At 51.5% G+C, this 25,933-nt stretch overlaps 1 protein-coding gene across 19 annotated transcripts in view; it reads left to right on the plus strand.

Moving 5' to 3' along the window:
* Positions 1–25,713, plus strand: part of NCOR2 (nuclear receptor corepressor 2) — a 403,768-nt gene extending 378,055 nt beyond the window's left edge. For 14 of the 19 annotated variants that reach the window (XM_050923437.1, XM_050923442.1, XM_050923438.1 and 11 more), the window contains 13 exons: positions 1,928–2,077; positions 3,767–3,901; positions 4,131–4,293; positions 5,197–5,744; positions 10,021–10,164; positions 11,576–11,727; positions 12,114–12,307; positions 13,602–13,751; positions 14,683–14,828; positions 16,607–16,660; positions 20,654–20,887; positions 23,564–23,743; positions 24,089–25,713. In XM_050923437.1, coding sequence (XP_050779394.1) covers positions 1,928–2,077; positions 3,767–3,901; positions 4,131–4,293; positions 5,197–5,744; positions 10,021–10,164; positions 11,576–11,727; positions 12,114–12,307; positions 13,602–13,751; positions 14,683–14,828; positions 16,607–16,660; positions 20,654–20,887; positions 23,564–23,743; positions 24,089–24,264 — 2,426 coding nt within the window. In that variant the 3' untranslated portion in view covers positions 24,265–25,713. The remainder of the gene's footprint in view (positions 1–1,927; positions 2,078–3,766; positions 3,902–4,130; positions 4,294–5,196; positions 5,745–10,020; positions 10,165–11,575; positions 11,728–12,113; positions 12,308–13,601; positions 13,752–14,682; positions 14,829–16,606; positions 16,661–20,653; positions 20,888–23,563; positions 23,744–24,088) is intronic. The other 5 variants (XM_050923446.1, XM_050923443.1, XM_050923448.1 and 2 more) reach the window with 5 other exon arrangements.
* Positions 25,714–25,933: the final 220 nt, after the last annotated feature.

Here is a 25,933-nt window from a genome sequence, read left to right on the forward strand (position 1 = left end):
AGTAATACATGGCTGTGCACTAACCTGTCCCTTGCCCTGCTGTCCCGTCACCATTCCCCAGCAGTGGGGCCAGATTCAGGGTAAATGGCAGGAGTTTCAGGTGCCAACAAAACCTTGCAGACTGGAGGAGGTGAGAAACCAAGAGTGTAACACTGAAAGAGAAAGGTACAGTAGAAAACCAGGGTGTGTAGAACGTGATCTGGGTACCCTGGAAACTAGGCTAAGGCAGAAGGATGAATTAGTGAGGGGCTGGATTATGGTGCCCTTTCTCTCCATGGAGCCCCATGGACTTCACTTGTGCTGTGAGGAAGGACTCCACAATCTGGCCCATGGTATTTGTAAAGCTCTTTCAAGATTAAAAAATGCTGTGTGAGTGTGACATGTGGTTGTTAATGAGAGAAGCTTGCTCTGTGAGTGTGGGTGTAACATTGCTGCATCTTCTAAAACAGTCGAGTAGCTGATCTGTGGCTTTCCAGCTCTTCAGAACATGCTCCCATCGACAGTGGAGTCCGTAGCCCTGTAAAATAGCGTTTATGGTATTGCACTGATGGTTCTTTGAGTCTACACTGGCTGTAGGCATATTCTCATTCAATGTAAATTGATCTCCGCCTTCCCATCGCTGGGCAAAAGTGGCCCATTTGTACTGGTCTTTATAGACAGTATCTCCAGTGAACTGTGCTGAACTGGGCCGTTCTAGCACAGTGTAAATCCTGAGATTTGAAAGCTGTGTTTGATTTTGGGGATAAAGCAAATGAGACCTGATTTGAAGCATCTTTCAGAAAAGACCCAGGGGGACTTTCTCATCTCATTGTGCTGAGTAGGCCTCTGTCCTCATAGCTGACTCTGTGATGCTACTGAGTGTCCCTCCAGCTAAAATCCCACCCACAGGGAATCTGGGGGCCCCCTCTGACTCCAGAACTAAAATTTGTGCTATGTTTACCTGCAGAACACACTGATCTGAGCTAATGACCCCACTCAAGTGCCCTCCAAGTAAGAGAATTCTCAGTTCAGGCTCTGACTCTGCCCTTTCTTTTACCCCAGCACGTACAGAATGGGGTGTATGTAGGATCATAGAAATCTAGGGCTGGAAGGGATCTTGAGAGGACATCTAGCCCAGCCCCCTGCACTGAGGCAGGACCAGGTCTGCCTAAACCATCCCTGACAAGTGTTTGTCCAACCTGTTCTTAAAAACCTCCAATGACAGGGATTCCACAACCTCCCGTGGAAGCGTATTCCAGAGCTTTTCATCCTGTTGGTTTCATTTCAGTGAATGCCATGTGCGGGGTGGGTAGAGTGCCCCACACTGCGGAATTAGAACCCCCAGAGCAATGCCTGGACCCCGCCATTCAAAAGAAAGCCATGCTGGCTCCTCCACTGTCACTGTCCGAGCTGAGTGAAAGGCATTAAGTAAACCCAGGGTGAAATTCCCCCTGTGAAAGATGGGCCTGAACTGGGAGTTCCATGGTGCTTGGGCCTTCAGCTGGGGTCTGCACCGGGGTGGATTTCACCCTCTGATAGTCCCTGCCCCAGGCAGCTTACAATCTTTGTGCTCTGTGTTTGTCCAGCACCTAGCGCTGTGGGGTCCTGGTCTGTGACTGGGGCTCCTAGGTAGAAATAATAAATGATGATAACCCCAAGAGCATCAATGGCGAGAAGTAGATCCTAATTTTTCAATGCTTCCTCTTTTTTAATAATCCTTTGCCAGAGGGGTTCGCAACAGAGCAGGAAACAGCTTTTAACTTATGCAGCTAGCCCTAGACAATCCGATTGTTCTCTTGCCAGTGTCCCCTTCCCAGTTGCCAGGGTACGTGTGTTCATGTGCTGTCCCAATTCCCAGGGCTTCCCTACCAGCCTCGCTCTCCGCACCCTCTTGTTTGGGGCGTGGGTTTGATTGTCATCCTGACAGTCCTTTCGATTCTCTCTCCAGGGATCATCGACCTTTCCCAAGTGCCGCACCTGCCCGTCCTTGTGCCTCCCACACCTGGCACCTCCGCCGCCTCGATGGACCGAATCACGTACATCCCCAGCGCCCCCCAGACATTTAGCAGCCGGCACAGCAGCTCCCCGCTCTCCCCAGGTAAAACTGCCACCTGATAATCTGCCTGGGTGGGCATGTGGACAAACCGAACCCCCGCTGTGTGTGTGTGTTTGTGTGTGTGTGTGTGTGTGTGTGTGTGTGTGTGTGTGTGTCTCTCTTCCCAGGAACTCCCATTGCTCCAGGATTTCGGTATGGCGAGCCTGGCATGCTGGTTTGTCCTACACCCGGAATTCTTAGTCCCTGCAGCTCTTACCACGCTGATAGTACTTCCCGTCCAAGGATCTTCAGGTGCTTGAGGTGCACAAATTAAACCAACAGGGGAAGGGAGCTGGTAAACCAAGGCACAGAGAGATGTAACTTGTCCAAGGTCGATTCAGATCCAGGTGTAGAGCACAGCAGAGTCCTGGTCCTACTCGTCTGATCACTACCTACCAGTCCCTCTTCCCTGGGCTTAACCCGAGCTGGGGCTAGGGCTGGGACCGGTGGGGGGCCCCGAGCTGGGGAGATGATCAGTAGGGTTGTTTCTCTCTTCTATGGAGAGCTCTGAGGCTGGAAGGACTGTTCTTGTCTGTAGGTGCAGCCGATAATCATTGGCTTGTAACACTGCTAGAACTTGACCTGCTCTGGCAGTTTGGCCCCGTCAGCTCTGTACATTGTTACTTATTCAGCACCTGATGCAGCCTTGCAGCTGGGCAAGACGTTTTCCCCTCCCCCAGAGAGTTCACAAACGAAGCCCAGACCAAACTTCACTCGTGAAGATGGGGTTGTGAGGACAAGAACTCCAGTGATTTCCATGGGGCTGTGGTGTTTATGGGTTCTGAGGCTAGCTGCACCTTTGTCCCCGTCCGGGTGCGTTAGAGAGACTTGCCCCCCCCATCTTGGCCCTCTTGCCTCACCTGTCTCAAGGGGAATCATACGATCCTTCGGTGGGAGCCATATGTACCAATTGGTGCCCTGCAGGCCCGACTGTGTGTTGGACGCCTGCATTTCCTCCCTTTGAGAGTCTGTAACCAGAGATCCCCTGTTGAAGTGTTTTCTTTAGCTCTTGGGAACAAAACATTAGAGAAAGAAGGACATAGCGTGCTAGTTCAGATTGCGCTGATTAGAGAAGAATTGCCAGGGCTTTGTGAACAGCAGGAGGGGCTAGTTCCCTAGGATCTTGGACGGGATCATCCTTGGGGTGGCCAGCCCCTCCCACTCCTCGTGACACCACAGCTGCGTTCCCATTTTTAGAACATAAGCTCAATCAGACCTAGGGCGGGAATGTCTCCCAACCCCAGCTGCTTCCAGCTCTAGTGCAGATACACCCTGAGAGTGTTTACTCTTGTCTCCATCCAGCAGGGCCTACCCAGGAGACTGCCCCACAGTGGACAGGTACGGGCCATTCAGTCTCAGTGGGTTGTAATCACTGGCCTAGTGGCTGTGTCTCCCCATAGGTGATGTTGAAACCATCTGATCCCTTTTGTCAGTCGAACACACTATCTTAGAAGTCAAGTGCATCTGTCACATTTTGGGTACAGATCGAAATGTGCAGTTAATACAGATACTTGTGCCCCGATGGTTGCGCCGGCTTTACTCCGGTGTAAGTGGTATCAGGCCCCGGTCTTTGCCTATCTGCCAGGATCTGGTTTAGGAAGCTCGTGCAGAGATCTGTAGCTGCAACACTCACAGGACTGGAGGTTGCACCAGAATTCCGCTCCCCTGTCACTGGCTGCCTTTGAATTCCAGGAGGCCCCACGCACATGACCAAACAGACAGGAGCATCGGCTTCTGAACGGGAACGAGATCGGGAGCGTGAGAGGGAGCGCGAGAAATCCTTCCTAGCAGCCACCACTGTGGAGCATGCGCCCATCTGGAGACCAGGTAGGCTTGGAGGAACCCATGCCATATGGCTTGTGGAAGGCAATGGTTCCACTGGTGAGCAGAGTCATCGCTATCGGGTGGTGGGAGAGCGGTGTGGCGCGGGGTGGCACTGGGGACAGTTCTCTAAGGTTTATGAAGAGCTCTGTCTTCCTCCCCATCTCACTGTCACTTGCCCCTTGGTTTTCCATACTGGTTTCCAGCTCAGATTCTTCACTGCATTTTCTTACAGGGACCGAGCAAAGCAGCAGCCGTTCAGCCACTCATTCTCACAGCCACCAGCACTCTCCTGCCTCGCCCCGCACCCACGAGACTGTCCAGCAGCGCCCCAGCGTGCTGCACAACACGGGCATGAAGGTCATCTCGTCGGAGAGCCTCACCCCGTCAGTTCTGCGGTGTGTATGGGCTTTGCGGCTCACCGTGCTCGTGCTCTCGGTGGGTGGAGGGCTTTGGGTCGTTAAGGATCTAATCCTGCACCGTTGATGGCCACAGGCATTTTTTGGTCATTGATTTGAATGGGAGCAGGCCTCAGCAGCAGGCTTGTGGTGAGCTGGCTGATTTTGACCAAGTTCTTTTCCTTTTCAAATGGCTTTTGCTGGGAGCTGCTCCCAGGGAGCAAACAGGGGGATGGTCGTGGGCTGTCCACTCTGGGCCAAATCCAGATGTTCTTACTCAGCCCGTGCTTCAGCCTTTGCCTCAATGAGAAGTTTTCTTCAGCCTTTTGAAGTACGGGCTCATTATTTTGGTCGCTCCAACTGGCCAGCCCCTTGTGCCGCAAATAATCTGTGGAAATGCATATGTAGGTGGTGGGGTTTCCAGCTTGCTCTTCGTCCCAACTTCAGCAGGAAGCTAGAAGTTATCTGATTCCTCTTGCTCTGTGGTATTATGCCACACTCCGCCTGGGCCTTTTTTACCCCAGTGCAGTCTCATGCCTAAGTTTTAAATGGGGAATCAGCCACACTGGTTAAATGGAACATGGGCAGGGTTCTCTGCTCACTTACGTCAGTGCGGATGAGGAGTAACTCTGCTGAAGTCCAAACTGGTGTAAACAGGACCAGAGTCAGGCCCCATTTGTTTAGTTTTCCAAGGAAGATGCATTGTGACCGTCTCCTGTGTCAGTTTCGCATAGTTTGGCTTTGGATCCATTAACCTCCTAGTAACGTGCACCTTAGCTAATACCTCTATAGGGTTACTGGATTTGACAGGAGCAAACAGCCTAGTTCCTGTGGGGGTGGGGAAGCTGCAGCGTCTCTCAGCCCCACGGTCATATTATCTCTGCATTCTTTTTTGCTTTGAAGATCCTCCACCATCACCACCACATCGCCCATCCGCTCTGCAGGATTTCCCACGGCATCCGCCCTGCGCTGCTCCCTCAGTGGAGTGGACAGCTATGCAGCCATGATGGACCCTGCTCTCCTACAGAAAGAGGCGTCTAGGGCCCGAGAAGCCAAGGTAGAACGCCCTCAGACTGACAACAACATGTTCACCTCAAAGCTGCCCAGTGGGGCAGGCCTAGAACAGTCATCGTCACCCGTTAAAGCCATGGAGTCCAGGCCCTTACCAGCCTCCGGGCCAGGTTCTACCCAGCAGTATAGCAGAGGACAGGGGAAAAACCAGCACCATCATCCACCCCTGGATCAGCAGCACGCAGTCTCGGTCAATGAGCAGCACAGTAGAGAAAAGAATCAAAGTAAATCCTTTTCAATGCAGGAACAGGAGCTCCGAGCACTCGGTAAGACCACCATGACAGCGGCCAGCTTCATAGATGTGATTATCATGCGTCAAATTTCTTGCGATAAGGGGAAGCGAGAAAGACGCTCGCTAAATAACGACTCCGCTAGCGATGGTAAGAAATTGGAGGGGCGGGTGCCAGTCCAAGTTTGTGGCCTAAAACCAATTTGTTTGTTTATTTTATTTTTTGAATTGCACGTTTTGGTGGTTGGCTTTTTCCACTTCCTGAGTTTTTTGGAATCATTTATGTTATTCCAGTCTTTTATTTTTGTTGTTTGTTTTAAAAATCCTTCCTCCACCTTACCCCCCCTCCCTTTTCTTTTTTTAATTTTCCTTTGCCGATTCTTGCTTTGCAGCTCTAGTTCATTTCCTGGTATTTATTTATTTATTTATTTATTTTACAGCCTTGATTTCACTGTAATTAGTAATTCACATGTGGCCTACATTAAAGAATCATGGGTAATAACTCAAACAGCAAGGGGTCTGGGGGGAGGGGGAGGGAATGTCTGATTCTAACAGGACAGCCATGGCAGACAAGAACAATTTCCCACGTTGGCACAATGCCTTTCAATTTGATAGATCCCAAAGCATTGTGTCAATTTGTTTATCAAATGATACATCAGTGCTTAGATGCCATGGGGACAGGCACTATATAAGATAGTATACTGTACACAGGGGTCATGTAGCTGCCATTAGAATGCAACCACTTCTGGAGTGAAACACAGCAGCTGCTTAACCCAGCACAACAGCCTAAGGCACAAAATGAAGTAGAATATGTTTATCCGGGTGAAACTGCTGTTGGGCGGGGAGGAGGGTGGATCTAAGTTCATGCCCATCTCTATAGGGACACTTATGGGGACAGCTGCGCTTTGGTCCAGAGCGGACCCCTGGGTTCCATTTAGATATTTAGTTATTAGCAAGCACCATGTAATGCTTAGCGCACAGAGGTCCTGGAGGCTAAGAGTGTCACAGTGTTATCTCTGTGAATCTCTCCTGCACGTCTGCCCTGGGTCCCAGCATTGCACTCCCATGCATGTAAACCTTAGTGCACAGTGTGTACCAGACAGTCCACGGGGATAACTGGAGAGGAGAATTTTTTTTCTAACTCTGTTCTCTGAATCTTCTCCTCTTTGCTCTTCAAGATCTTACTAATAAGCAGTAATACTTGTCATTGGGCTCTTCCAGCCAGCTGCCGAGAATGCTCTGCTAGCTATGAATACACACGCACCTTTGGCTTTAGTGGGGCATTTTTTCCTGACACTAATAAAACACACTAAAGCATTTCTGCAAATATATCCAAAAAAAGCAGATCATTGAGAAGTCATGCAGCAGCAGGATTTCCTCTGAGCCCATCCAGAGAGCTGGGAGTTGCAGCACTCCACCTTATAGTGGCTAGAAATCCTGCTCGGTCAATAGGAAGGATGAGGTGTCCCAGCCTAGAGATCTCAGCAAGGGGTGCTACTGTAAAAGATATCAGCAGGGTAGCCCTGTTAGTCTGGATCTGTAAAAGCAGCCAAGAGTCCTGTGGCACCTTATAGACTAACAGACGTTTTGGAGCATGAGCTTTCGTGGGTGAATACCCACTTCGTCGAATGCATGTAGTGGAAATTTCCAGAGGCAGGTATAAATATGCAAGCAAGAATTAGGCTAGAGAAAAGCAGTTTCTCCTCCCTTAGTGGTCACACCTCAATTGCTAGAAGAGGGCCTCATCCTCCCTGATTGAACTAACCTCATTATCTCTAGACTGATTCTTGCCTGCATATTTATACCTGCCTCTGGAAATTTCCACTACATGCATCCGACGAAGTGGGTATTCACCCACGAAAGCTCATGCTCCAATATGTCTGTTAGTCTATAAGGTGCCACAGGACTCTGCTGCTTTCACTCTAAAAGAGTTCCCCCTTTTATTGGAGCCAAGGCTATGTTGTGCTGCTGTCTTTGACCGTCCCAGACTAGAGAGGGGCTGTGTTCCAATGACACATAGGCCAGAGCTTGGGACACAGTATCCCGAAAGCCTTGGAACAAGAATTAGCTGTATATTACCTTGTTAAGTATTTTCTGTTGATTCCCTCCCACTCAAGCTCTCTGATCCGTGCCTGGCCATTCGTACATCTACTTCTCTTCCACCTCCAGACGTGCGTAAACACAAACAGCTCCAAGCCGCTCAGATTTCTGGGGGTCACAGTATTACACACACTCGAACTGCCCCAGTGCCGACACAGCAAGCTTGTCTGCTTCCCACCCCTGGCTCCAGCCATCAGTCAGATCAGGGTATGACCAGCCAGCCCTGATCAGGGATATCAGTGCCAGCAATGTCCTGTCAATACAGACAAGCCTTTCAGAGTGGGGTGGAGACCCAGTGGTACTAGGGTTTGGCTCTTCAGCTAATTCTCACTAGAATGTGACTGGAGGGAGTGGGGATCTCACGCAAAGAAGCAATAGCACTAGAAGCAATGAATCCGCATGAGAAGGGATATGCCCGATGACCAAACAGAGAGTGAGCAGAATGACTCTTCAGTACAAGGCATGTATGTGTGTGGGAATGGCCAGTGTCCCACTCGGCCCACCTCTCTTCCAGTGACTTCACATGAGTCCACTGATATCTGCTGGGTTCAGTGAGTGAGCCCAGCTTGGCAGGGTCCCTACGTGGGCCGGGATGGGGCGAGAAGGCTGGTCTGAGCATGAGTTCAGCATAGGTAGCCAGCTGTGACTGGCTCCCAGAGAGAATGTGCTGGTGACAAGGAGGCCCTTGGTGAAATACACATGGGTCTCGCAGAGCCCAGAGGGAACCGTGTGATTTGTCTCCATTGATAACTCGTGGGAACTCGGCTTTAGGAAGTTAAAGTCATATCAAGAAGTGCGTGAAATTCCTTAGAGGGCAGGATGCAAGGTTGGGACTCAGGACACCTTAGTCCTCTTCCTCGCTCTGCTCTCGATCTGTCCTGTGATCTTGTGGCAGTCACGCCACCTCTCCTCGTCTCTATCCCCCTGCCTGTAAGACAGGGATAATGATGATGCAGTGTTACCAGCTTTCAGGGTTTTATCACACATTTCATTTTACACTCCAGCTCCTGGAGAATCTCAACTTTTTTTTTTTTTAAAGAGTGAGTTTCTCACCCCATAGTAGCATATAAAAACTTGGAAATGTGACCTGCGTGCACCTCAAAGGCTCAGAAACCTGAAGGAAAATAATAAAAACCCAACTGTTGTTGTTAGTATTTTTGTTTAATCTTGTGGCCCCAATCTCACAGTTTTGGGGTGGCCTGTCTCACAATTTTTGGCCGGTTGAGGTTGGCAGTGGTGTTATACTGGCTTTCCTTTGAGATCTACCAGTGAAAATGCCACCTAGAATAGTTAAAACCCAACACCCAACCACATCTATCATTTACTTTTCACTGTGTATGTGGCTTTTATCTGTTTGCGTTTCTCTGGTGTGGGAGGTGTGAATCCAGGCCAGTCAGGTTCACTGCCTTGAGCTGTTGTGTTTGGGTTTCCAGCTCTGCAAGAAAATGTGGTGGTGTTTTTTTCATTGTAATTGAAAAGCAAATTTGTGAAAAGCAGCAAATGTGGCTGGCTGTGTGTATTTGTGTGTTTCCCTGCTGATTGTCAGCTGGTTCTTCTGATGCTACTGGTACTGCTCGATGCACCTGGGGCTATATCTACACGGCATGTGAAGGTGTCATGATAGCACGGGTAGGCACCCCCCTCTCTAGCTTCCATCTGTCTCGCACAGGTAACAACAGGAGCATAGATGCAGTAATACGGGCTTCAGCGTGGGCTAGCCAAGCAAATATAAACCTGCTGGGGACCCTGCGAATGTTCTTGGGCAGCCAACCTGTACTGGGGTCCATCCCACTGCAACTTCATTGCTTTTATTCCCCATGGTAGCTAGGTGAAACCTAGCAGAGTATGCATGCCCAAGCTACAGTCACACCTTCGCTTGTAGTGGAGATGTGCCCTTAATTGCCCCCTGGCATACTAAGAAGGGCTGCAGAAGCTGCAGCAAGGCGGGTATGTCCTGCAGCTTTAGATGTAAGGTCTCTGGATATTTGTCGCTTCTTTGCAGATGCTGAAGATCTCAGTGCAGTAGCGGTCGCAGGACACATAGGGTTAATCGCAACAAAGGAAACTCACAATATAAAAAAAGAACAGGAGTACTTGTGGCACCTTAGAGACTAACACATTTATTTGAGCCTAAGCTTTCGTGCGCTACAGCTCACTTCTTCGGATGCTATCTTCTTCGGCTGTAGCCCACGAAAGCTTATGCTCAAATAAATGTGTTAGTCTCTAAGGTGCCACAAGTACTCCTGTTCTTTTTGGGGATACAAACTAACACGGCTGCTACTCTGAAACCTGTCACAATATAAAGGCCTTTGCTTCCATTTCCCCAGGGTTCCACGGAAGCTACAGCCCTGATGGCGTTGAAGCAGTGAGCCCAGCAAGCTCGCCCAGCGTATCCCACGAGAAAGTGGCAAAGATGCTGCCGGATGTGGAGAAAGGGCACGGGGAGCACAATGTGAGACAAAAACAGCAAGGTGAGAGGCTGCCGGGGCTGCTGCCGCCTCAGATCTGACATGTCAGGAGGCCTCCTGCACTGCCAACATTCCCAGCCCACAGCCCAGTCGAAGGCTGCCAGGCAAAATACGTGAGGCTCTGTCCCCTTCCCCTTTGTGGGTGAGGAGGTTCCCTCTTCCCCCGCACAGTGGGCTGTGTCCGCACCAACCTGCGTTCCCTGAAATCTCCCCCTGGGGCTATGCTTGTCTTAGCAATGGGCAGATCCAGGGAACAGAGGCTAGTGGTGGCAAGATGAATGGAGGGACCCATCAGGAAGCTTCTGCCTTGCAAAGATCCGGCCGTGCCCTTGAGAAGGAGGTTGGCCTTGCCATTGACACTCTGGATGGGGACTCAGGAAATCTGAGTTCAGTTCCTGGCTCCGCCATGGGCTTCCCCTGAGAACTTGGCTGAGTCACACTCTCGTCCCCTCCTTCCTCTGCCCTCTCCATTTAGATGGTGAGCTCTTCAGGGCAGGGACTCTCGCTCACATGGCGTGTGTACAAGCACCTAGGACACGGGGGCCCTGACAGGGCCTCTAGGCGCTACCCAGTGCGAGCAATAACGATGCCAGGCTGGCGCCAGTGCGTGGTGACAGGCAGCGCAGGGAAGAGCTGAAGGCAGGGAGCAGGGAATGTGCCTTGGCTGGCCGTGCTGCAGGAAAGTGCTCATTCCCTTCTGGGCTGGGGTGTGGCGCGCAGACAACAGGCTAAGAGGGGGAAGGAAATGTGCGGGGAGGCAGGAGAGGCTTAGAAGGAGGGCGGGATGTGTTGGTAGCTGAGGGCCCATCGGTCTCCGTTTGCGCCTGGCTGGGCATGTTTTGCTGGAGCTGCTGCCAGCGTTTGAAGAATAACCTTAGCATGCCATGGGCTTATCAGCCCCCCATTGGCGGTTCCTGACAGCAGACTGGTACAGGGAACTGCAGCTCTGCCAAGGAATGTCTCCTTAGTCTATTAGCTAACGGCGGCTGCTTTACATGCCCAGTGGATAGCGCTTTTCATGGGAGCATTCCAGAGTACTCCATAAATATTCATTAATTAATTACCTGGGAGCACCTCAGTGCCCCGCCTGGTTAATAAATATTATCAAACTCATTTTAAAGATGGGGAAACAGAGGCAGAGAGAGCTTAAGCGACTTGTCTAGAGTTGCACAGCTAGTCACTGGCAGAGCAGGGGATAGAACCTAGGCCTCCTGACTCCCTGTTCCTTGCTGTAACCCCTAAACCAAATTCCCTGGAGCATCCTCTCTGGCTTCTTCCTTAACAAGTAAGTAGCCTAATTTAAAAACACAGTTTGATTCAAGAGAGGAAGGGCAGAACAGAGGGTCTGTGCTGGGTAGGTGGAGACACTGTGTGATTGCCCTGAGTTGTCATGACCGGTTCTTTCCTTTCACAGCCTCCCTGAAGCTCTCTGCAGCAGAAGTAGCTCACATGCAGCACCTGCGCCAGTTGCCCGAAGGCCAGCAATCCCCGTGCCAGCTGCTGCAGTCGTCCCAGAACATCAAAGGCCACCAGCAACGGGTGGTCACACTGGCTCAGCATATCAGCGTAATCAGCCTCTCTCCTCTTCCCATCTGGGAGTTGTTCTGGGGCGTCTCCACTGGGATTAGCTGAGAATGGGCCAGGAGTGGAGTCAGGAGCCTTGGTGGCAGACTGGGGTGGTGGTGGTAGCAGGTCACCTCGCTCTGCAGCAGTCCCTCTGGCCTTTTGCTTTCGGAGGCAGCAGAGTGCTGCAGAGAAGCCCGGGGAGAAGGGTGCTTCCCATCCTCCTGCCTGTAAGGACCAGCCAACATAACTGGGAGGGGAGAAATAACTAGGGTGCAGTGCCAGAGGGTGCCCTCCCATCCCGTCCTCACCGTCTCCCTACCACATAAACTATAGCCCAGTGAAAGGTCGCACACAGGAGTGCTGACTCAAGGAATTTCTTCTTCTAGGAGGTTATCACGCAAGACTACACGCGCCATCATCCTCAGCAGCTCAACTCCCACCTCCAGACCCCGGTGTACTCCTTCCCCGGGGCCACGTGTCCCGTGCTGGACCTGCGAAGGACACCCAGTGAGGCTTACATCCAGCCGCAGGAGCATGCTCCGGCTTCCAGAATCTCCCCGCAGAGCGAGGGAGACAAGAGGTGAGTTCAGCACCAGATCGGGACAGCTATGGCTCATGCTTACTTCAGCGGTCTCTGCACCAGGGGGAAAGGGAGCGTTTGGAACACGTTGGAGCAAGCACAGGCAAACTTCCCAGTGGAGACATGGCACGTTGTCGTTTTAACGTGGCTTAGCTGGTCACGGGGAGTTACAGGCGCCCCCTGTAGGGTTCACATCGGCCGGCTAATGCAGCTTGCCCCGGCCACGCAGGGATTTTAACGTGGTAGTGATCATGCTTTTAAAACACACCTTTTTTCCTAGTGTGGACAAACAACCGAGCCCTAATCCTGAGCTTTCTCCAGCGCCTGACTGTTCTTAGGACAGTTCCTTGCAGGACCCCTCTCTCCCTGCACCTAGTTCCCTCTGCCCCAGATACACTCTCCCGGATAGCCCAGACCAGGGCTAAGCGGACTCACCTGCCAGCATGAGCAGCCAGAAATAGCAGCTTTCTTATGCAGGGGTCTAGCTCTGGATAGTAGGGTAACTCAGGAGCAGAGCCCTGCATTTCCCCTGCAGGGTGCTAGAGTCTGCCCCCTGTTGACTGCAAGAGGAAACAACGTGCTCAGTAGTAAAAAAATAAAACCCAGGAGAAAATAACAAGAACAAAAAAACCCTAGAGAAAGTTCTTGACAGCTCCTGTTCATCTTTGTCCCTGGTGATGGGTGGAGTTTTGAACCCTTGTATTTTCCACCCAGCCATCTTAGTGCTTTCAGAGGGTGCAGGAGTGTCCTGTGTGCTCCTGGAGACTGTCACAATGTGTTAACACTGCAGCACGAGAACACAAACTCTCTGGACTCTGCAGCTCCACACCTTCGAAGGGTTAATTCTCCGTAATGTCACAGCTTTGACTGACGCATTCTAGAGGAGTTTAGATGAGGCCCCGCTCACTGCAAATGCAGGATGTCGCTCTGTGTAGAGGATGTACTGACAGGACACTTGATCTGAGCCACAAAGTCCCAGGGTTAGTTCCTCTATTTCTGCAGTGTAACTATATTAGGGCCAATTGCAGGATTACATATGAGTTGGCTACAGCTTTGGGGCCTGTCTAAATTTAATCCTTACGATATAGGTGTGTAGGTCAGAAACACATAAAGCGACACGCTCTTAGCAAACGTGCAAGTTAAGGGTAACATTAAGGGCTTGGGCGGTTGGTTTCCCCCTTTTCCATGACACTCCAGTTTGCAGAAGGGTTTTAAGCCCTCTTCTCCCGGAGCTGCTGTGCAGAAGTTAAGAGCATTGTTATGGAATAACAGCGTCTCACTGCACTGTCCTCAGATCTCCTGAGCAGAGCAAAGCGTCTGCGGGGAGTGCACCAGATGACTGCATTGAGCCTGTCTCGCCACCAGACGGCATGGGAGAGCTGGAGCACACAAGGAGCACCTCGTACCCAATCTTGTACCGAGAGGGAGAACAGTCAGAGCAGAGGTAACCCCAGGAGATGGGGAATGTGGACTCTTCCTGCCTGGCTGGGGGTTACAGCACCCAAGCAATACTCTGGGATCTTCCTTCCCCTGAGCGTTCTACTCTGAGCTCTTTGGGGGCAGAGACGTTTGCCCTCCAATGGCAGCCTAGTGTCACTCAGTGCTGCCTGCCCTTGAGCGCTCTGGCTCCGGCCATTTGTATTGCTGCTGGGGTTGGATATGCCACCAAATAACAGGGGTTAGGGATTAACTCGCTTTGCAACCTCTTCCCAAAGTCCTCCCCTCTGACTGCCAGCCCCCAGGGACAGCACTTTGCCTCCTATCTGTGGCTGTCCAAGCATAGTTCGTTAACTCTCGCAACCCCTCTGCACAAAGTATTTGACCCCTGCTGCAGGGTGATAGACGGAGGCTGAGTGACTTTCCCCAAGGTCACATGCAGAGGCAGTATCAGGAGTGAAACCCAGGCGTCCTGACTCCTTCCAATTCTTTCCTGCAGCTCAGGACCAGCCTGTCCTGGCAGCTCAGAGATCCCTTGCCCTATCCTCAGTCTGTCCCAAGGTGCCTTACCAGGTCATCTTTCTGCTCCAGTGATTGGCTGAGCAGAAAGAATTCACTTCCAGGGTAGGGGATTTTGGGGCTCAGAGGAGAATTTTGTTGGGGCCCTTGACTCTAGGGTAAGAAGAACTAGGCCAGAAGTGTTTCTCTTACAGCCAAGAGACGTCTTGTGGTCTGGGACCTCCTGGGGGAATAAGCCACACTGTATTTAGGGGCCTTTGACAACATGACTCCTAAGTCTAAGCCAGAAAGCCTCCAGAATCTGGGTGGCCTGGGGGCTGATTCAAAGCATAGGGTGGCTAATGGGACTGGGGCTCTCTAGACAGAAGGGCGTAGATTGGGCCTTGTGCAGCCATTGCTGATCGCCTTTTGCTTCACAGAATGGGTTCCAAATCCCCAGGAAACAACACCCAGCCCCCAGCCTTCTTCAGCAAACTGACCGAGAGCAACTCCGCCATGGTGAAATCCAAGAAGCAGGAGATCATCAAAAAGCTTGGCACAACCAACAGGAGTGAAACGGAGTACAGTAAGGCTGGGGCTTTCACGCAGCCGCCGCAGAGTGGGCGGGGTGGGCTGAAGGCGCCTTGCAAAACCAAAGAGTAGCCTTCTTTCTGACATGGCTGCTGCTGTGATTTAAAGGGACAGGAGCCCAGCTCCCAGACTTGAGCAGTCTGAAGCCAGTTTCTTCTGCAGGTCTGGGGATGAGAATTTGCCGCCCCATGCTCTTATCCCATCCGTGTGATGGAGTATTGTTAAATACAGATGCGAAAGCACATCCTGTGCCTCTCCTGCATACAAGTACCTTGCCTGCATGCGGCTGGACATGTTGGGAAACGTCTTAGTTCAGTGTCTTTCCACTGCACAGATCTGTCAGAGAGAGGAATGGGGCGGGGAGATCTGCTGATGGGGAAAAGAGATAGAAAGGCAGGTGACTTGGGGGCCTTAAGGATGGGTCATGGGCCTGTATCATGATGGCCATTTAGGTCAAATATATCCCTCCGCCACTGCAAGCCGCATTGGTAGTGCCGGCAGCTAGGCCGGGATCTCTGAGGTGCCTCTCAGAAGCCAGTCCTTTCTCTGGGGCTGTCGGTCCAGCACCACTCACCAGCACTGAACAACCTCAATAGGAACTAACTAACAAGTGAAGAATAGAGGAGTCTTAAGAGTTATTGACGTTTTTAATGGCTGTCCAGCCAGCCTGAATTCTGTCTCCTGAAGATGTATCTGTCAGACTCAACGTCAATATTGGTACAGCTCTGAAAAAACAGCCAGCCTGACTTGTAGTAGAAATTCATCCCATTCCTTCATTAGCTGCTAATAGAGTAGATAGGATCATAATTTAATTTAGCTCGGCATTATACAGTCAATACTAGTTCCATTTGAATCCATCTTATAACAGCTGCATTGGATAAGAAAGACCGAGCTGTCTCGTCCTGTGCATGCTGTTACCATAATCCAACCATGTTGTTATGTTCCTTGGGGGATGCATGGTTGAACTGAGTGACCTCCCACTCATTTCCTTATCGGGGAAAATATACAGAAATAGGAAACCCCTTGTGTTTGCTGAGAACTGCTGTTATTCTAAGGAAAGCAATACCCAAGTCAAATGGCTCAGCTAAGAGGGAAAATATTGACTTAGTATTTCCGCCTCACGGAATGCATGAACAAAAACACTTCTTTGGAAATGGGGCCTTTGGAAACACCTCGAAAAGCTCTGGGTTTTGTACCCCAGCTTAACCTCCCAGAGGGCAGGATCTCGGGGTGGAGGGAGACAGGATTGCACTTGTGGACATCAACATGACTCTCTGGAGCTCTGCTGCATTAATGCCAGTAGGTTTAGACCTATAGCGGTGGTTCTCTATTGCCATCTCTGGTCCACTTGGTGAAAGCAGCATTCTCCCATGCATCCAGTGTCCCAAACCAACACTCCTTTCCTGTTGGGCCACCTGGAAGGGCTTTACAGGCCACTGATGATCCATGGGCCATACTTGGAGAACCTCTGATGTTGATTGGCATGGCCAGGGCTTGCTCATTATCTTGGAGTTGTGTGTCTGGGGGTAGCGTTGCTTTAAAAATGGAGATAATACTTTCTAGTCCCAAACCATCATTCCCCACCCCATCCACCCACAATTTGAACTTGGCCTGGGATTTTGTCAGTGTGGATAATGTAATATAGGTGCAAGGCCTCAAACTGCATGTCCCATGTTCCTCTGGGGTTGAGGAAGTGTTGGGAAGGAATATCTCCCCTAGGAGTTAACCATTGTGCTCTGCAGTTCATACTGAGGGACTTCTGTCTTCCTCCAGATGTTGGACAGCCTGGGACAGAGATTTTCAACATGCCAGCAATTACTGGAGCAGGTAACAGTCCCGATATATCTTTATCATATGTCATACTCTGCCACATGCCACACAGAATTCACAGCCTGAGAAGACGAGGTTCAGCGGGTTCCGGTGTTATTTATTGAAATAAGATACAGTATATTCCTGGTGAGAAAGGTGAGAGAATATGTGCCTACGGCCCTTCCCTGCTTTGGAAGCTGCTCTGTTAGGCTGCAGGCTTCAAAGGCCTAGTCCTTTTAAAGCCTCTAGGTTGCCAAAATTCGAGGAGACATAAAAACTTAGATCCAGCAGGGCTTTGGCCTGGGATCTGTTGGGTTGGGAAGAAATCACGTGACGTCAGCAGGGAGGACGCTATAGGGTAGCAGTGTCTTTAAATGGACTCTTACTGGCAGAGGGCTGGCAGCGTAAGGGACAGACTCTGCCACCATGAAAAGGTGTGAGGTGATGGAGCCAATGCTCATGTAGGAGCGTGAGTTGACAAACAGGAAGGTTGGAGCTAGAATCAGAGGGAGAGGGAACAGTATGCTTTAGCTCAACCACATGTGATGGGCTGGATGCAGGGATCAGTGGATGAGGGTCTCCGGCATGTGCTAGGTGGGAAGTGAGACTAGATGATCATGCAGGTCCCATCTGGCATTGGCAGCAGAATTCAAGTCCTTGAACAGTGCTACAATCCCAGCCCGAAACTCAGGAGAGGCTGCCCACCGTTCCCAGCAGACTTCTTGTTTGATTTTCCCAGATGTGTGTCTTGCTGAAAGTCCCCACTTATCTAAACCATTCAGTGGCTGGTTGGGTGGGGTGGTGTCCCAGGCTTTATCCCGGAGATACTACATCAGGCACACTGACTTGTTAATACTTGCTGAAGGGACATGTGCCGGACAAAGCAATGACCATCTGAGTCCAGACGGTGTGGGAGAGAGAGAGAAGACGAGCTCAGATGTTGGTTCCTATACAGACAAATAAACATTGCTCTGAAACTAAGGGGCCTTCAGGCTTAAAGCCTAGATCAGTAACAATATCAGCTGCTAAGTTAATACTTGGTTAGCCCTGGCATTGTGCAAGGCACTGTACACTCCACAAAAGTAAAAACCATCCGTGCCCTGAAGAGCTTCCTGTCTAAATGACAGACACAGGGACAGTGCAGTGCCCCAAGAACTCTGGGACTGAGACCTGATGGGGAAAGGGGAATGGCTGAGGGTAGTCTTAAATGAAGGGAGGATGGCAACTTGGCAGAGTGGGACCGGATGGTCACGCCACACACCGCCGGGGCATTGTGGTTCTGCAGAGCATGGCACACAGTTCCACCGTTGAGAGCTGGGCCTGCCTGGGGGATGAGGAGTGAGTGGGGCTGGCCAAGTTCAGAGGAGGACAGCAGTGCATCCACCAGGTGGGCCAGCAGAAATTTCCCTGTGGGATGCTGTTGTGAGAACAGAGGTCCCACCTTGTTACTGAGAGGGGACGGCCTTGGCTTTGCCGTTGAGTGACAATGAGTTCCTGTGCAAAGAACACCTTTGCTCCCTTCCTGCAGGACAGTGGTTCTGGAAGCAGAGGGACCGTACGTCCATACGGGAGCGCACTGCGTGTCTCTCTCTCTCTCTCTCTCTCTCTCTCTCTCTCTCTGGGTCTCCAAGCTCTTCAGCACTAAAGGAGACATTCCAGCTGCCAGCCCCTGCTGCTCCTCCCCGCTCCAGCATCACACGAGGTGTCAAGGCCTCAAGGCCCTGCTAGTGTCCGGGTTACGCTCCATAGCAACAGGGGAGCCCAGCAGCCCTGGACTGTGAGGCCTCTTCCCTCCCCACTGAGAGAGAAACCAGCTCCAGGGGGCTCCCCCTGCAACTGAGGGGAATCCGCTTCTCAAATGATGGCCTGTCTTTCCTCAGGCCACCCCTGGGGGCGCAGGCTCCGGTTTCATTTGCAGCCCCTGAGCTGCTTGTGTAACAGGCTTGCCCTTCCCAGCTCAGATATTTGTCTTTTCAGACATCAGAGGCTACTGGAGCAGGGCTGCTGTTTGCCTTTCATCTCCAGAGGCTTCTTTTTCCACACAGTGTATAAATAACCTGTGGAAAGTGCTGCAGGATTTTATTGAGGACCCGCCGAGAACGTTTCCAAAAGGGATTAGGCATTGATAGGGCTGAGAGCAGCACTGGAGTTACAGGGACTGGAATAGGACAGGGAGTAGCTTGTCCTAGCTCTGCCACTGGCTTGCTGGGTGACCTTGGCAAGTCGCTTCACCTCACAGGGCCTCTGTTTCCTCTTCTGTGTAATGGGTACAGCAATGCCTGCTTCCCAAGGGAGTTGTGGGGGCTTCCTTCTTAGCTGGGGTGCACTCTGCGCCCCTCAGCTGGAGTGCGCTGTATATACACGCGGCACTATACAGCACGCTTCATGAGTCAGACAGACCGAGCTAGCGTATCATATTCGTTTGCTTTCTGTATCAAACCAAAACCTACAGGCCTCCTAGCTGAGTCCCCTCTCTAAGAACCTGAACTTCAGTGGCATTACGCCGGGACTGGTCTTTATGTAGAATGCCTAGAAATGGTTAAACTTCCCAAGGACTTGCACTGGCCCCAAACCCCACTGTTTGGTTGAAAGGCAGGCATCAGCCATGGGTTCTCTGTCCACCCTGCTCTATGCTGGGGAGCAAGGCCCATGCCCACAGGGCATTCCCACCTTCTTTTGTTTGATCCAAGAGCTCCATAAGCCCCACATTTCTGTGGTATCTGCATGGTAGAGGCTGCTGGCAATGGTGTTATCTGCCTTAGAAAAGCTTCCCATTAAGAGTTAGTGTTGGGGGTGGGTGGCGGTGACCAAAGAGCCGGTTTTTGACCCTGCACAGTGGTTAAACTGATTCACGCCGGCAGCCGAGCCAGGTGGATCCCTTTAGCTGTGAGCGAGGCGCATTGGGGCTAGGGGTTGCGTGTCCTTGTCTGTGTCAGCGGGAGCTCGGGTAGGAGCTGGGAAGTGTTGCAGGGAAAAGCCTGTGGTTAAGGGTTGTTCTGCTGGGCTGAACGAAGGAGAAGGGCAAACCCTCGGGAGTGTTTGGGACACTAGCCCAGAGCGTGTGTGCTGGGAGCTGGGCAGGGATGCCTGTTCGCAGGGGGAGGAATGAATATGTGCACGCTCCCCTGCATAAGATACAAGGAGGGGGCACCATGGCTGCAGCATTCCTATTGAGAGCAGAGAATTGCTCTGCAGGTGGGAGAGGGGGCTGCAGGCACCAAAGTGGGGATTAAGGAAACACGGCATTTTATTTTCTTGCCTGTATTTTGACTCTGTAAGTTTTGCCCTTGCTCGTTTCCTGTAACCGACGCATTGGGAATGATGGTCCCATGGCTGAGCGAGTGCCCTACGGTCCCTGTGCGGCGCTGCACCATAACTGCATGGCTTCTGATGACTCACAAGCACTCAGACACATCACTGCGTTTTCTGCATCCTGTTTCCTAATGACATTTGACCCATAGATGTGGGGGTCTGGGCCCCGTGGATGGTACAGGGGCCTGGGAAGGAATTAAACAGCACGGGGAAGGATTCTCTCCTCTTCGCCTCCCCCCGTCACCAGAGCCAGTAGAGAACAACTCCACAGGAGAGCTAGGACAATTCCCTAGCAGGTCGTTGCTGGGCCGTGTGCCCACAAGGCACTGCCAGCCTCAGGATCCACGCCCTGCAGCCTGTCACTCCTCAGCTATTGAGGCATTGGGGGCTCCATTTAATTTTTTTTTTAAATCACTCCCACCCCCCAGACTCTTCCTCACTCAGCAAGTAGTTTTCTAACTCCCCACCCCTCCCACCCCCAGCTCCTGCCAAGCCCTGGGGCGGGGCGGGGGGACGGAGTGCACTGCAGAGCTTAAAAACAATATGACAAAATTTGTTGCTTTGCAAGAATGTGCTGACTGTTTGTTTCTTCCCTTCTCCCTTGTCTCCTTTCTCCCCCACCCCATCTTTCTTCTTATTTGGTTCCCCCCAACCCATCTCCCACCCCTCACCTCTCCTTCCCCTTTCCGTATCTCCCAGGGCTAATCAGTTGTAGAAGCCAGTCGGTTCAAGAAAATTCCAGTACCAACATGGGGTTGGAGGCAATAATTAGGAAGGCCCTAATGGGTAAATATGACGAGCAGTGGGAAGAGCGCTCGCCTCTCAGTGCCAATGCCAATGCTTTTAACTCTCTGAATGCCAGTGCAAGCGTGCCCGCTGCTATGCCCATAACCGCTGCTGACGGACGGAATGACGACATGCGCTCCTTGCCAGGTCTGCAGCCCTTTCCACCTTCGCCGTTTCTTAGTGGTGTTCAGTCTTTTTTTTTCATCCTCTTTGTTTTGTGTTTTCCCTTCGAGCTTTGTGAATTCGCTGATTAATCCTGGAATCTTTTACATTCATGTCGTAGCCTGAAAGGGGCTGTTGCTTTTTCTCTAAAACACTGACCAGGCTCTTTTCCTTGTTTAATCTCCTTTTCTTCTTATGATCTCAAGGTTTATTTAAAAAAAAAAAAGACCCTCAGCAGAAAGACGCTGCAGAGAAATGTGCATTTCAAACAAATCCCAAGCCCGAGGGAGGATCCTGATTCAGGAAGGCCTTTAAGCCTCCCTGCTGAGCAAAGCATTTTGATTTGCTTAAGGCGCCCTCTGCTTCAGATAAAGCACTTGATTGAAATCAAGTCCTTGAGTGCTTTGCTGAATCAGGGGCTGAGATTGTATTGCCCCAAAAGAAATACTCCCCCAGTGAGAAATCCATGCTCCTCTTGGTAGATATGTGCCCCCTGAATAAAAATAGTCCTTTGAAACACATATGCCCTGGTGCGGGAATCAGGGAAGGGATGTTTGGGGCACTGGAGGTAGAGAAGCACAAAGTTTTCCATTCCCCTCCAGCCTAGGTGTCTCTAGCTCCGGGGGAACGGCTGTGAGATCCCCACAGTGCCAGGGGAAATGACCTCATTTGGATGGCAGAAGGGCTCGTGGTTAACCTCCCATCTGGGGCTCCTCATATGCCCGCCGGGGGAGTCTTAGTCCACCCTCAGCTGGGTTGATGGTTAACCACAGTTGTAGATTGGTTCCAAGCATTTCTTTAGTTGTCGGTGTTGCCTGCCCACCGTTCAGCTGCTGCAACGGCCTGGTGCTGCATCTGTCGCTCTGCTCTGGAAGGCAGCCTGGCTCACTGGTGGCGCGGTGCGAATGGCAGCCCCCAAAACAGCCGTGGCAGAGGGGAGAGGCCATGTCAGGGGACAACTGAGGGAGGCATTTGGAATGAGAGGGAAGCCTCAGGGCAGCTGAGAATGGTGGGATAAGGCAGAAACTCGGGGTGGGGAGCATCCCTGCTGAGGCCAGAAGACATAGACCCACTGCTCCTCCTGCCCCAGGCCATGAATCGGGCATCCCAGGATGTGAGAACATGGCTTGCAGGCCTGCGCAGCAGGTGAAATGCCCCTGGCTTCAGGGTTGGGCCAGTGTACAGCTCTGGGGACAGCCATTCCCACGAATCTCCCCATGCCGCTAGGACAGGTGGAGGAGGGTAGAACAAGAAATGTTGGCGGGGGCGGGGGGAGTCCATCATTCCCCCAAATATCTATTGATTTGCCATCCACATGGGTTAACATGATGCTCTAGTTACAGAAGCATTGAGTCATGCTTCGTCCCTGGCTAGGTGGGGACGTGGCTGGGTTGGAGAACAGGGAGCTGTGCTGCTTATCCTTCACCAGCATTGTCCCCACTGGGAATTCACCAGAACAGAGCCCTTCAGGCAGGGCCATGCAGAGGTTTTGAGGGCCTGAGACAAATATGAAAGTGAGGCCCCTACCCTTCCAAAAGCCATTACCATGGAGACAAAGGGACTCAGGTGGGGGGGTTGGAGAGCGAGCTGACCCCACAGCAGCGACTCCTCTCCTGCAGGGCTGGGCCCAGCTCTGGGCCTTGTGGCCTGGTGCATGAGGTCACAGCACCACTCAGGTTTGGCCTGACTGTCCCTCTGTCAGGACAGGGGCAGTCAGGTGAGGGTTGAGTGAGTGGTGGAACCCCATGCCCCAGGTCATAGTGCCACTCAAATTCCATGGGTGCGGGGGGCAGGGCGAACTGCCCCCTTTGTGCTCCTGGGCAGCCCTGCATTCAGGCTGTCTGTAGAGAGGGAAGAGGAGCATGTGGGTGCCTGTTCTTCTCACACGCAGTCCCTGGCCTACAGAGTCACTCAAGGCCCCTGGCACTGGGTTTTAGATGTTCAGTGAGGCGCTCCCCAGTCCCTTGCAGAAAGGTTGCCGGGCCAGCAGGCAGACACTCTTCATCAGCCAACCCCCTCCTTGTGCGTCCAAGTGCGCAGCCCCCATGCCGGACACAAGCTGCTGCAGCTTGCTTCATGGTAGCAGGTGAGTTCAGCAAGGAGCCGACAAGGCCCTGGGGTGGCTTGGGGGGGAAGTTGGGGAAGTATTTGGCCCTTTGAGCCATTCTGTTGCTGCTGCAGTAGCTTCTTCGTTCCAGCAGAGAGCCTTGAAGTCATTGGGTCTTTTAGCGAAGGATCAATAGGAGTTTGCTGGTAGAATGCCCTGAATACAGGTGCACTCTTGCAGCATGGGAAAACCTGCCCATTTCTGGCTGGAAAATGCCGAGCACTCTGTTCTGTACCATTCCCCGCTGAGACGTCCGCCATGAAGGTTAGCGGATGCTAAGCTTCCTGTACCTCTAGTGGTACCTGAAGGCGGCACCTGCCATTCTGAACGTGCAAGAGACATAGATCAAGCTCCTAATGATACTGGAGACTCATCCAGAGACACCTTAAAGGGGCCAGACCTTGAGGAGGTGCTGAGCTCCCCCCCTTTGAAAAGCAGACTCTTTAAGGCATCTCCAGTCAGGCACCCAAAATCATGAGTGGCTTTTGCAGCCTTGGCCGTGTGGCGTGTGTCACCAGTGCTCAGTTTGAAAAGCAGGGTGCTTCTCTTTGCAGGTGGAGGAGGGAAGCCAAAGATTGCTGCCAGACCCAACAGCCGCAAGGCCAAGTCTCCAGCGCCAGGCCTGTCCTCCGGAGAGAGACCACCATCTGTTTCTTCTGTTCATTCGGAGGGGGACTGTAACAGGAGGACACCGCTAACCAATCGAGTCTGGGAGGACAGGCCTTCGTCTGCAGGTAGCGCCGCGCTGCCCCCTGGGGGCTTTGGCTCTGCACTCTGCCAGGGGTGGGAGGGTGAGATTACCTCCCCAGACAGACACCCGGGTCAGCATCAGCTGAGTCATCCCCTTAGGGAAGTTACTGCTTATTATCTCTGGAGAGACCCCTTGGGAGTGAGCTGTGCCAGTTCATCTCGCTCTTGACCCCACAGGCCCTGCTGCTCTTCCATTCCGCGGCCTCTCTTCCCTGCCAGTTGTGCTGAATTCCAGGGGGCCTCTCTGACCCTGACTGGGGGCTGGTGAGTGAATTCCCCACCCTGGGCGGACCATGCTGAGTTTCTCCTTCCCTTCTGCCCCAATTCAGGTTCCACGCCATTTCCATACAATCCACTGACAATGAGGCTTCCAACTGGCGTGGTGACAGCCCCGCCGCCAGCGTCCATTCCACAAGGGAACTCCACCGGCCAGCACCACGCCTGGGAGGAGGAGCCCAAGCCCCTGCTCTGCTCCCAGTACGAAACGCTGTCAGACAGTGAATGAACGAAAGAGAGGGAGGGGAAGAGTGGACACGCGTGGGTAGCGAGCTGGCCAAGGTGAACTTCGACCATATCAGTCCATGGCGCTGTCAGCAAAGAAGCCGGAGCAGCGCTTTTCCAATCGGTTGATGTCTCACATCAGGAAATTTCTGAATGCTCTTCAGTCTAAAGCCTTAAGTCAGCCAAATGGAACCCAGCCTACTTCTCTTTCCAGCACTGGTGTCCTCATGCAGCAGCTGAGAGCCTGAGATACAGTCTGTGAACAGCTGATGGGAAGGGGAAAGAAGCGCCGAAGGATGCAGTCGCTCACTGAATTCAGTTGTTTACTCAGGGGAGACCAGCTGGTGCTCCAGTTCTACTCCTTAGATTCGGTGAGAACGAGGAAACCCATGTTGGGAGGAGAGCGAGCGTGCTTGGGTGCATGTGCATATACTTTATGTGTGTGTGCGCCTATGCACACATATAGCGTGTATTCTCTGCCTGCACACCCATGTTGCCTGCTATCGAGTACTTGAAATAGGATTAGACTGCCCTCCCCCAGCCTCCGGGTTGTTCCATGTGTTTATCAGCCCACGGGCTGCGCCACTGAATTATAAAATCAAAAGCCCCATTTTGTTCCTCTTGGGCTGCTTAGGATGTTCCTTTTTCTTACAGGCATCCCCTGCATGGGATTAACTTCCCCAGCAAGTCCCGGAAAAGTTTAAACAAATAAAAATTACGGAGGTGGGGGGAGGGCTAAGGATCCATTTAACAAACAAAAGTCCTTCTGAGAAAGAAATCCTTGGTTTATCTTGTAATCAAAAGAAGTTCCCCATATTGTGGTGCATTAATCTGCAGATGAAGGGACTCCGTTGCTCGAAGTGCATTGTTTCCTGAATGGGGAGAAAAAGCAATTGTAAATGATGTATTGGTCTACAGGGTATATTTTTGATACCTTCAGTGAATTATGTCAAGATGTTTGACGTGAGGAAGGACTTAAAACAGTGTTACGTGCTGCTTTCAGTCTCAGCTCCTGGAAAAGAGGTTCTGTTATTGCGTGCAAGATTTGACGAGTTTGTCCATTGTATGGAAATGTAAAAAAGGTCTCGTTGATCCATCACAGTTGTCTGTACGTCAGTAGAATGTATTAACTTAGTTTTAAAAAAAAAAATGTTGCCACAACTGCAGGGCCTCCTCATTATTACATATACTGCTCGTAAGCCAAGAGGGATGTTCTTCTCCTTACAGAGCTTCACTCTCTGGCACGGAGATCTCCAGGGAGCCTTTCCGAAGAGCTTGTCAATGTTTTTGTTTGCAGTGGGAGGGGATTCGTGAGAGACGTAAAACATTTGTATTGTATTTTTCTGATGCACATGAATGCTCTGCTTTGTATTATTTTTCATTCCATGATGTTGATCATATCTGCAGTTACATGGTTCAAGAACAAAATATTAAGACTTTTGTTTTTCCTTCACTTCTGCTTTCTCACTCTGGGGATTTTGGGGAAAAAAGATGATGTATTAAATGCTTTGCATTCTGCACGCTAGAGGAAAGAAGCCCAGGACATAGACTTTCTGCCTCTCCCATTGCCTGTTGGAACAGACAGCTGCTGTGTTGCAGAAAATCTCTGATCTGCTAGGAGTATATTGACAAAAAAGGTTCACACTGTCACACTGTCAATGGGTTTTTTTCCC

The sequence above is a fragment of the Gopherus flavomarginatus genome, chromosome 15 (genome assembly GCF_025201925.1).
Source record: "Gopherus flavomarginatus isolate rGopFla2 chromosome 15, rGopFla2.mat.asm, whole genome shotgun sequence".
NCBI classification, from domain to species: domain Eukaryota; kingdom Metazoa; phylum Chordata; order Testudines; family Testudinidae; genus Gopherus; species Gopherus flavomarginatus.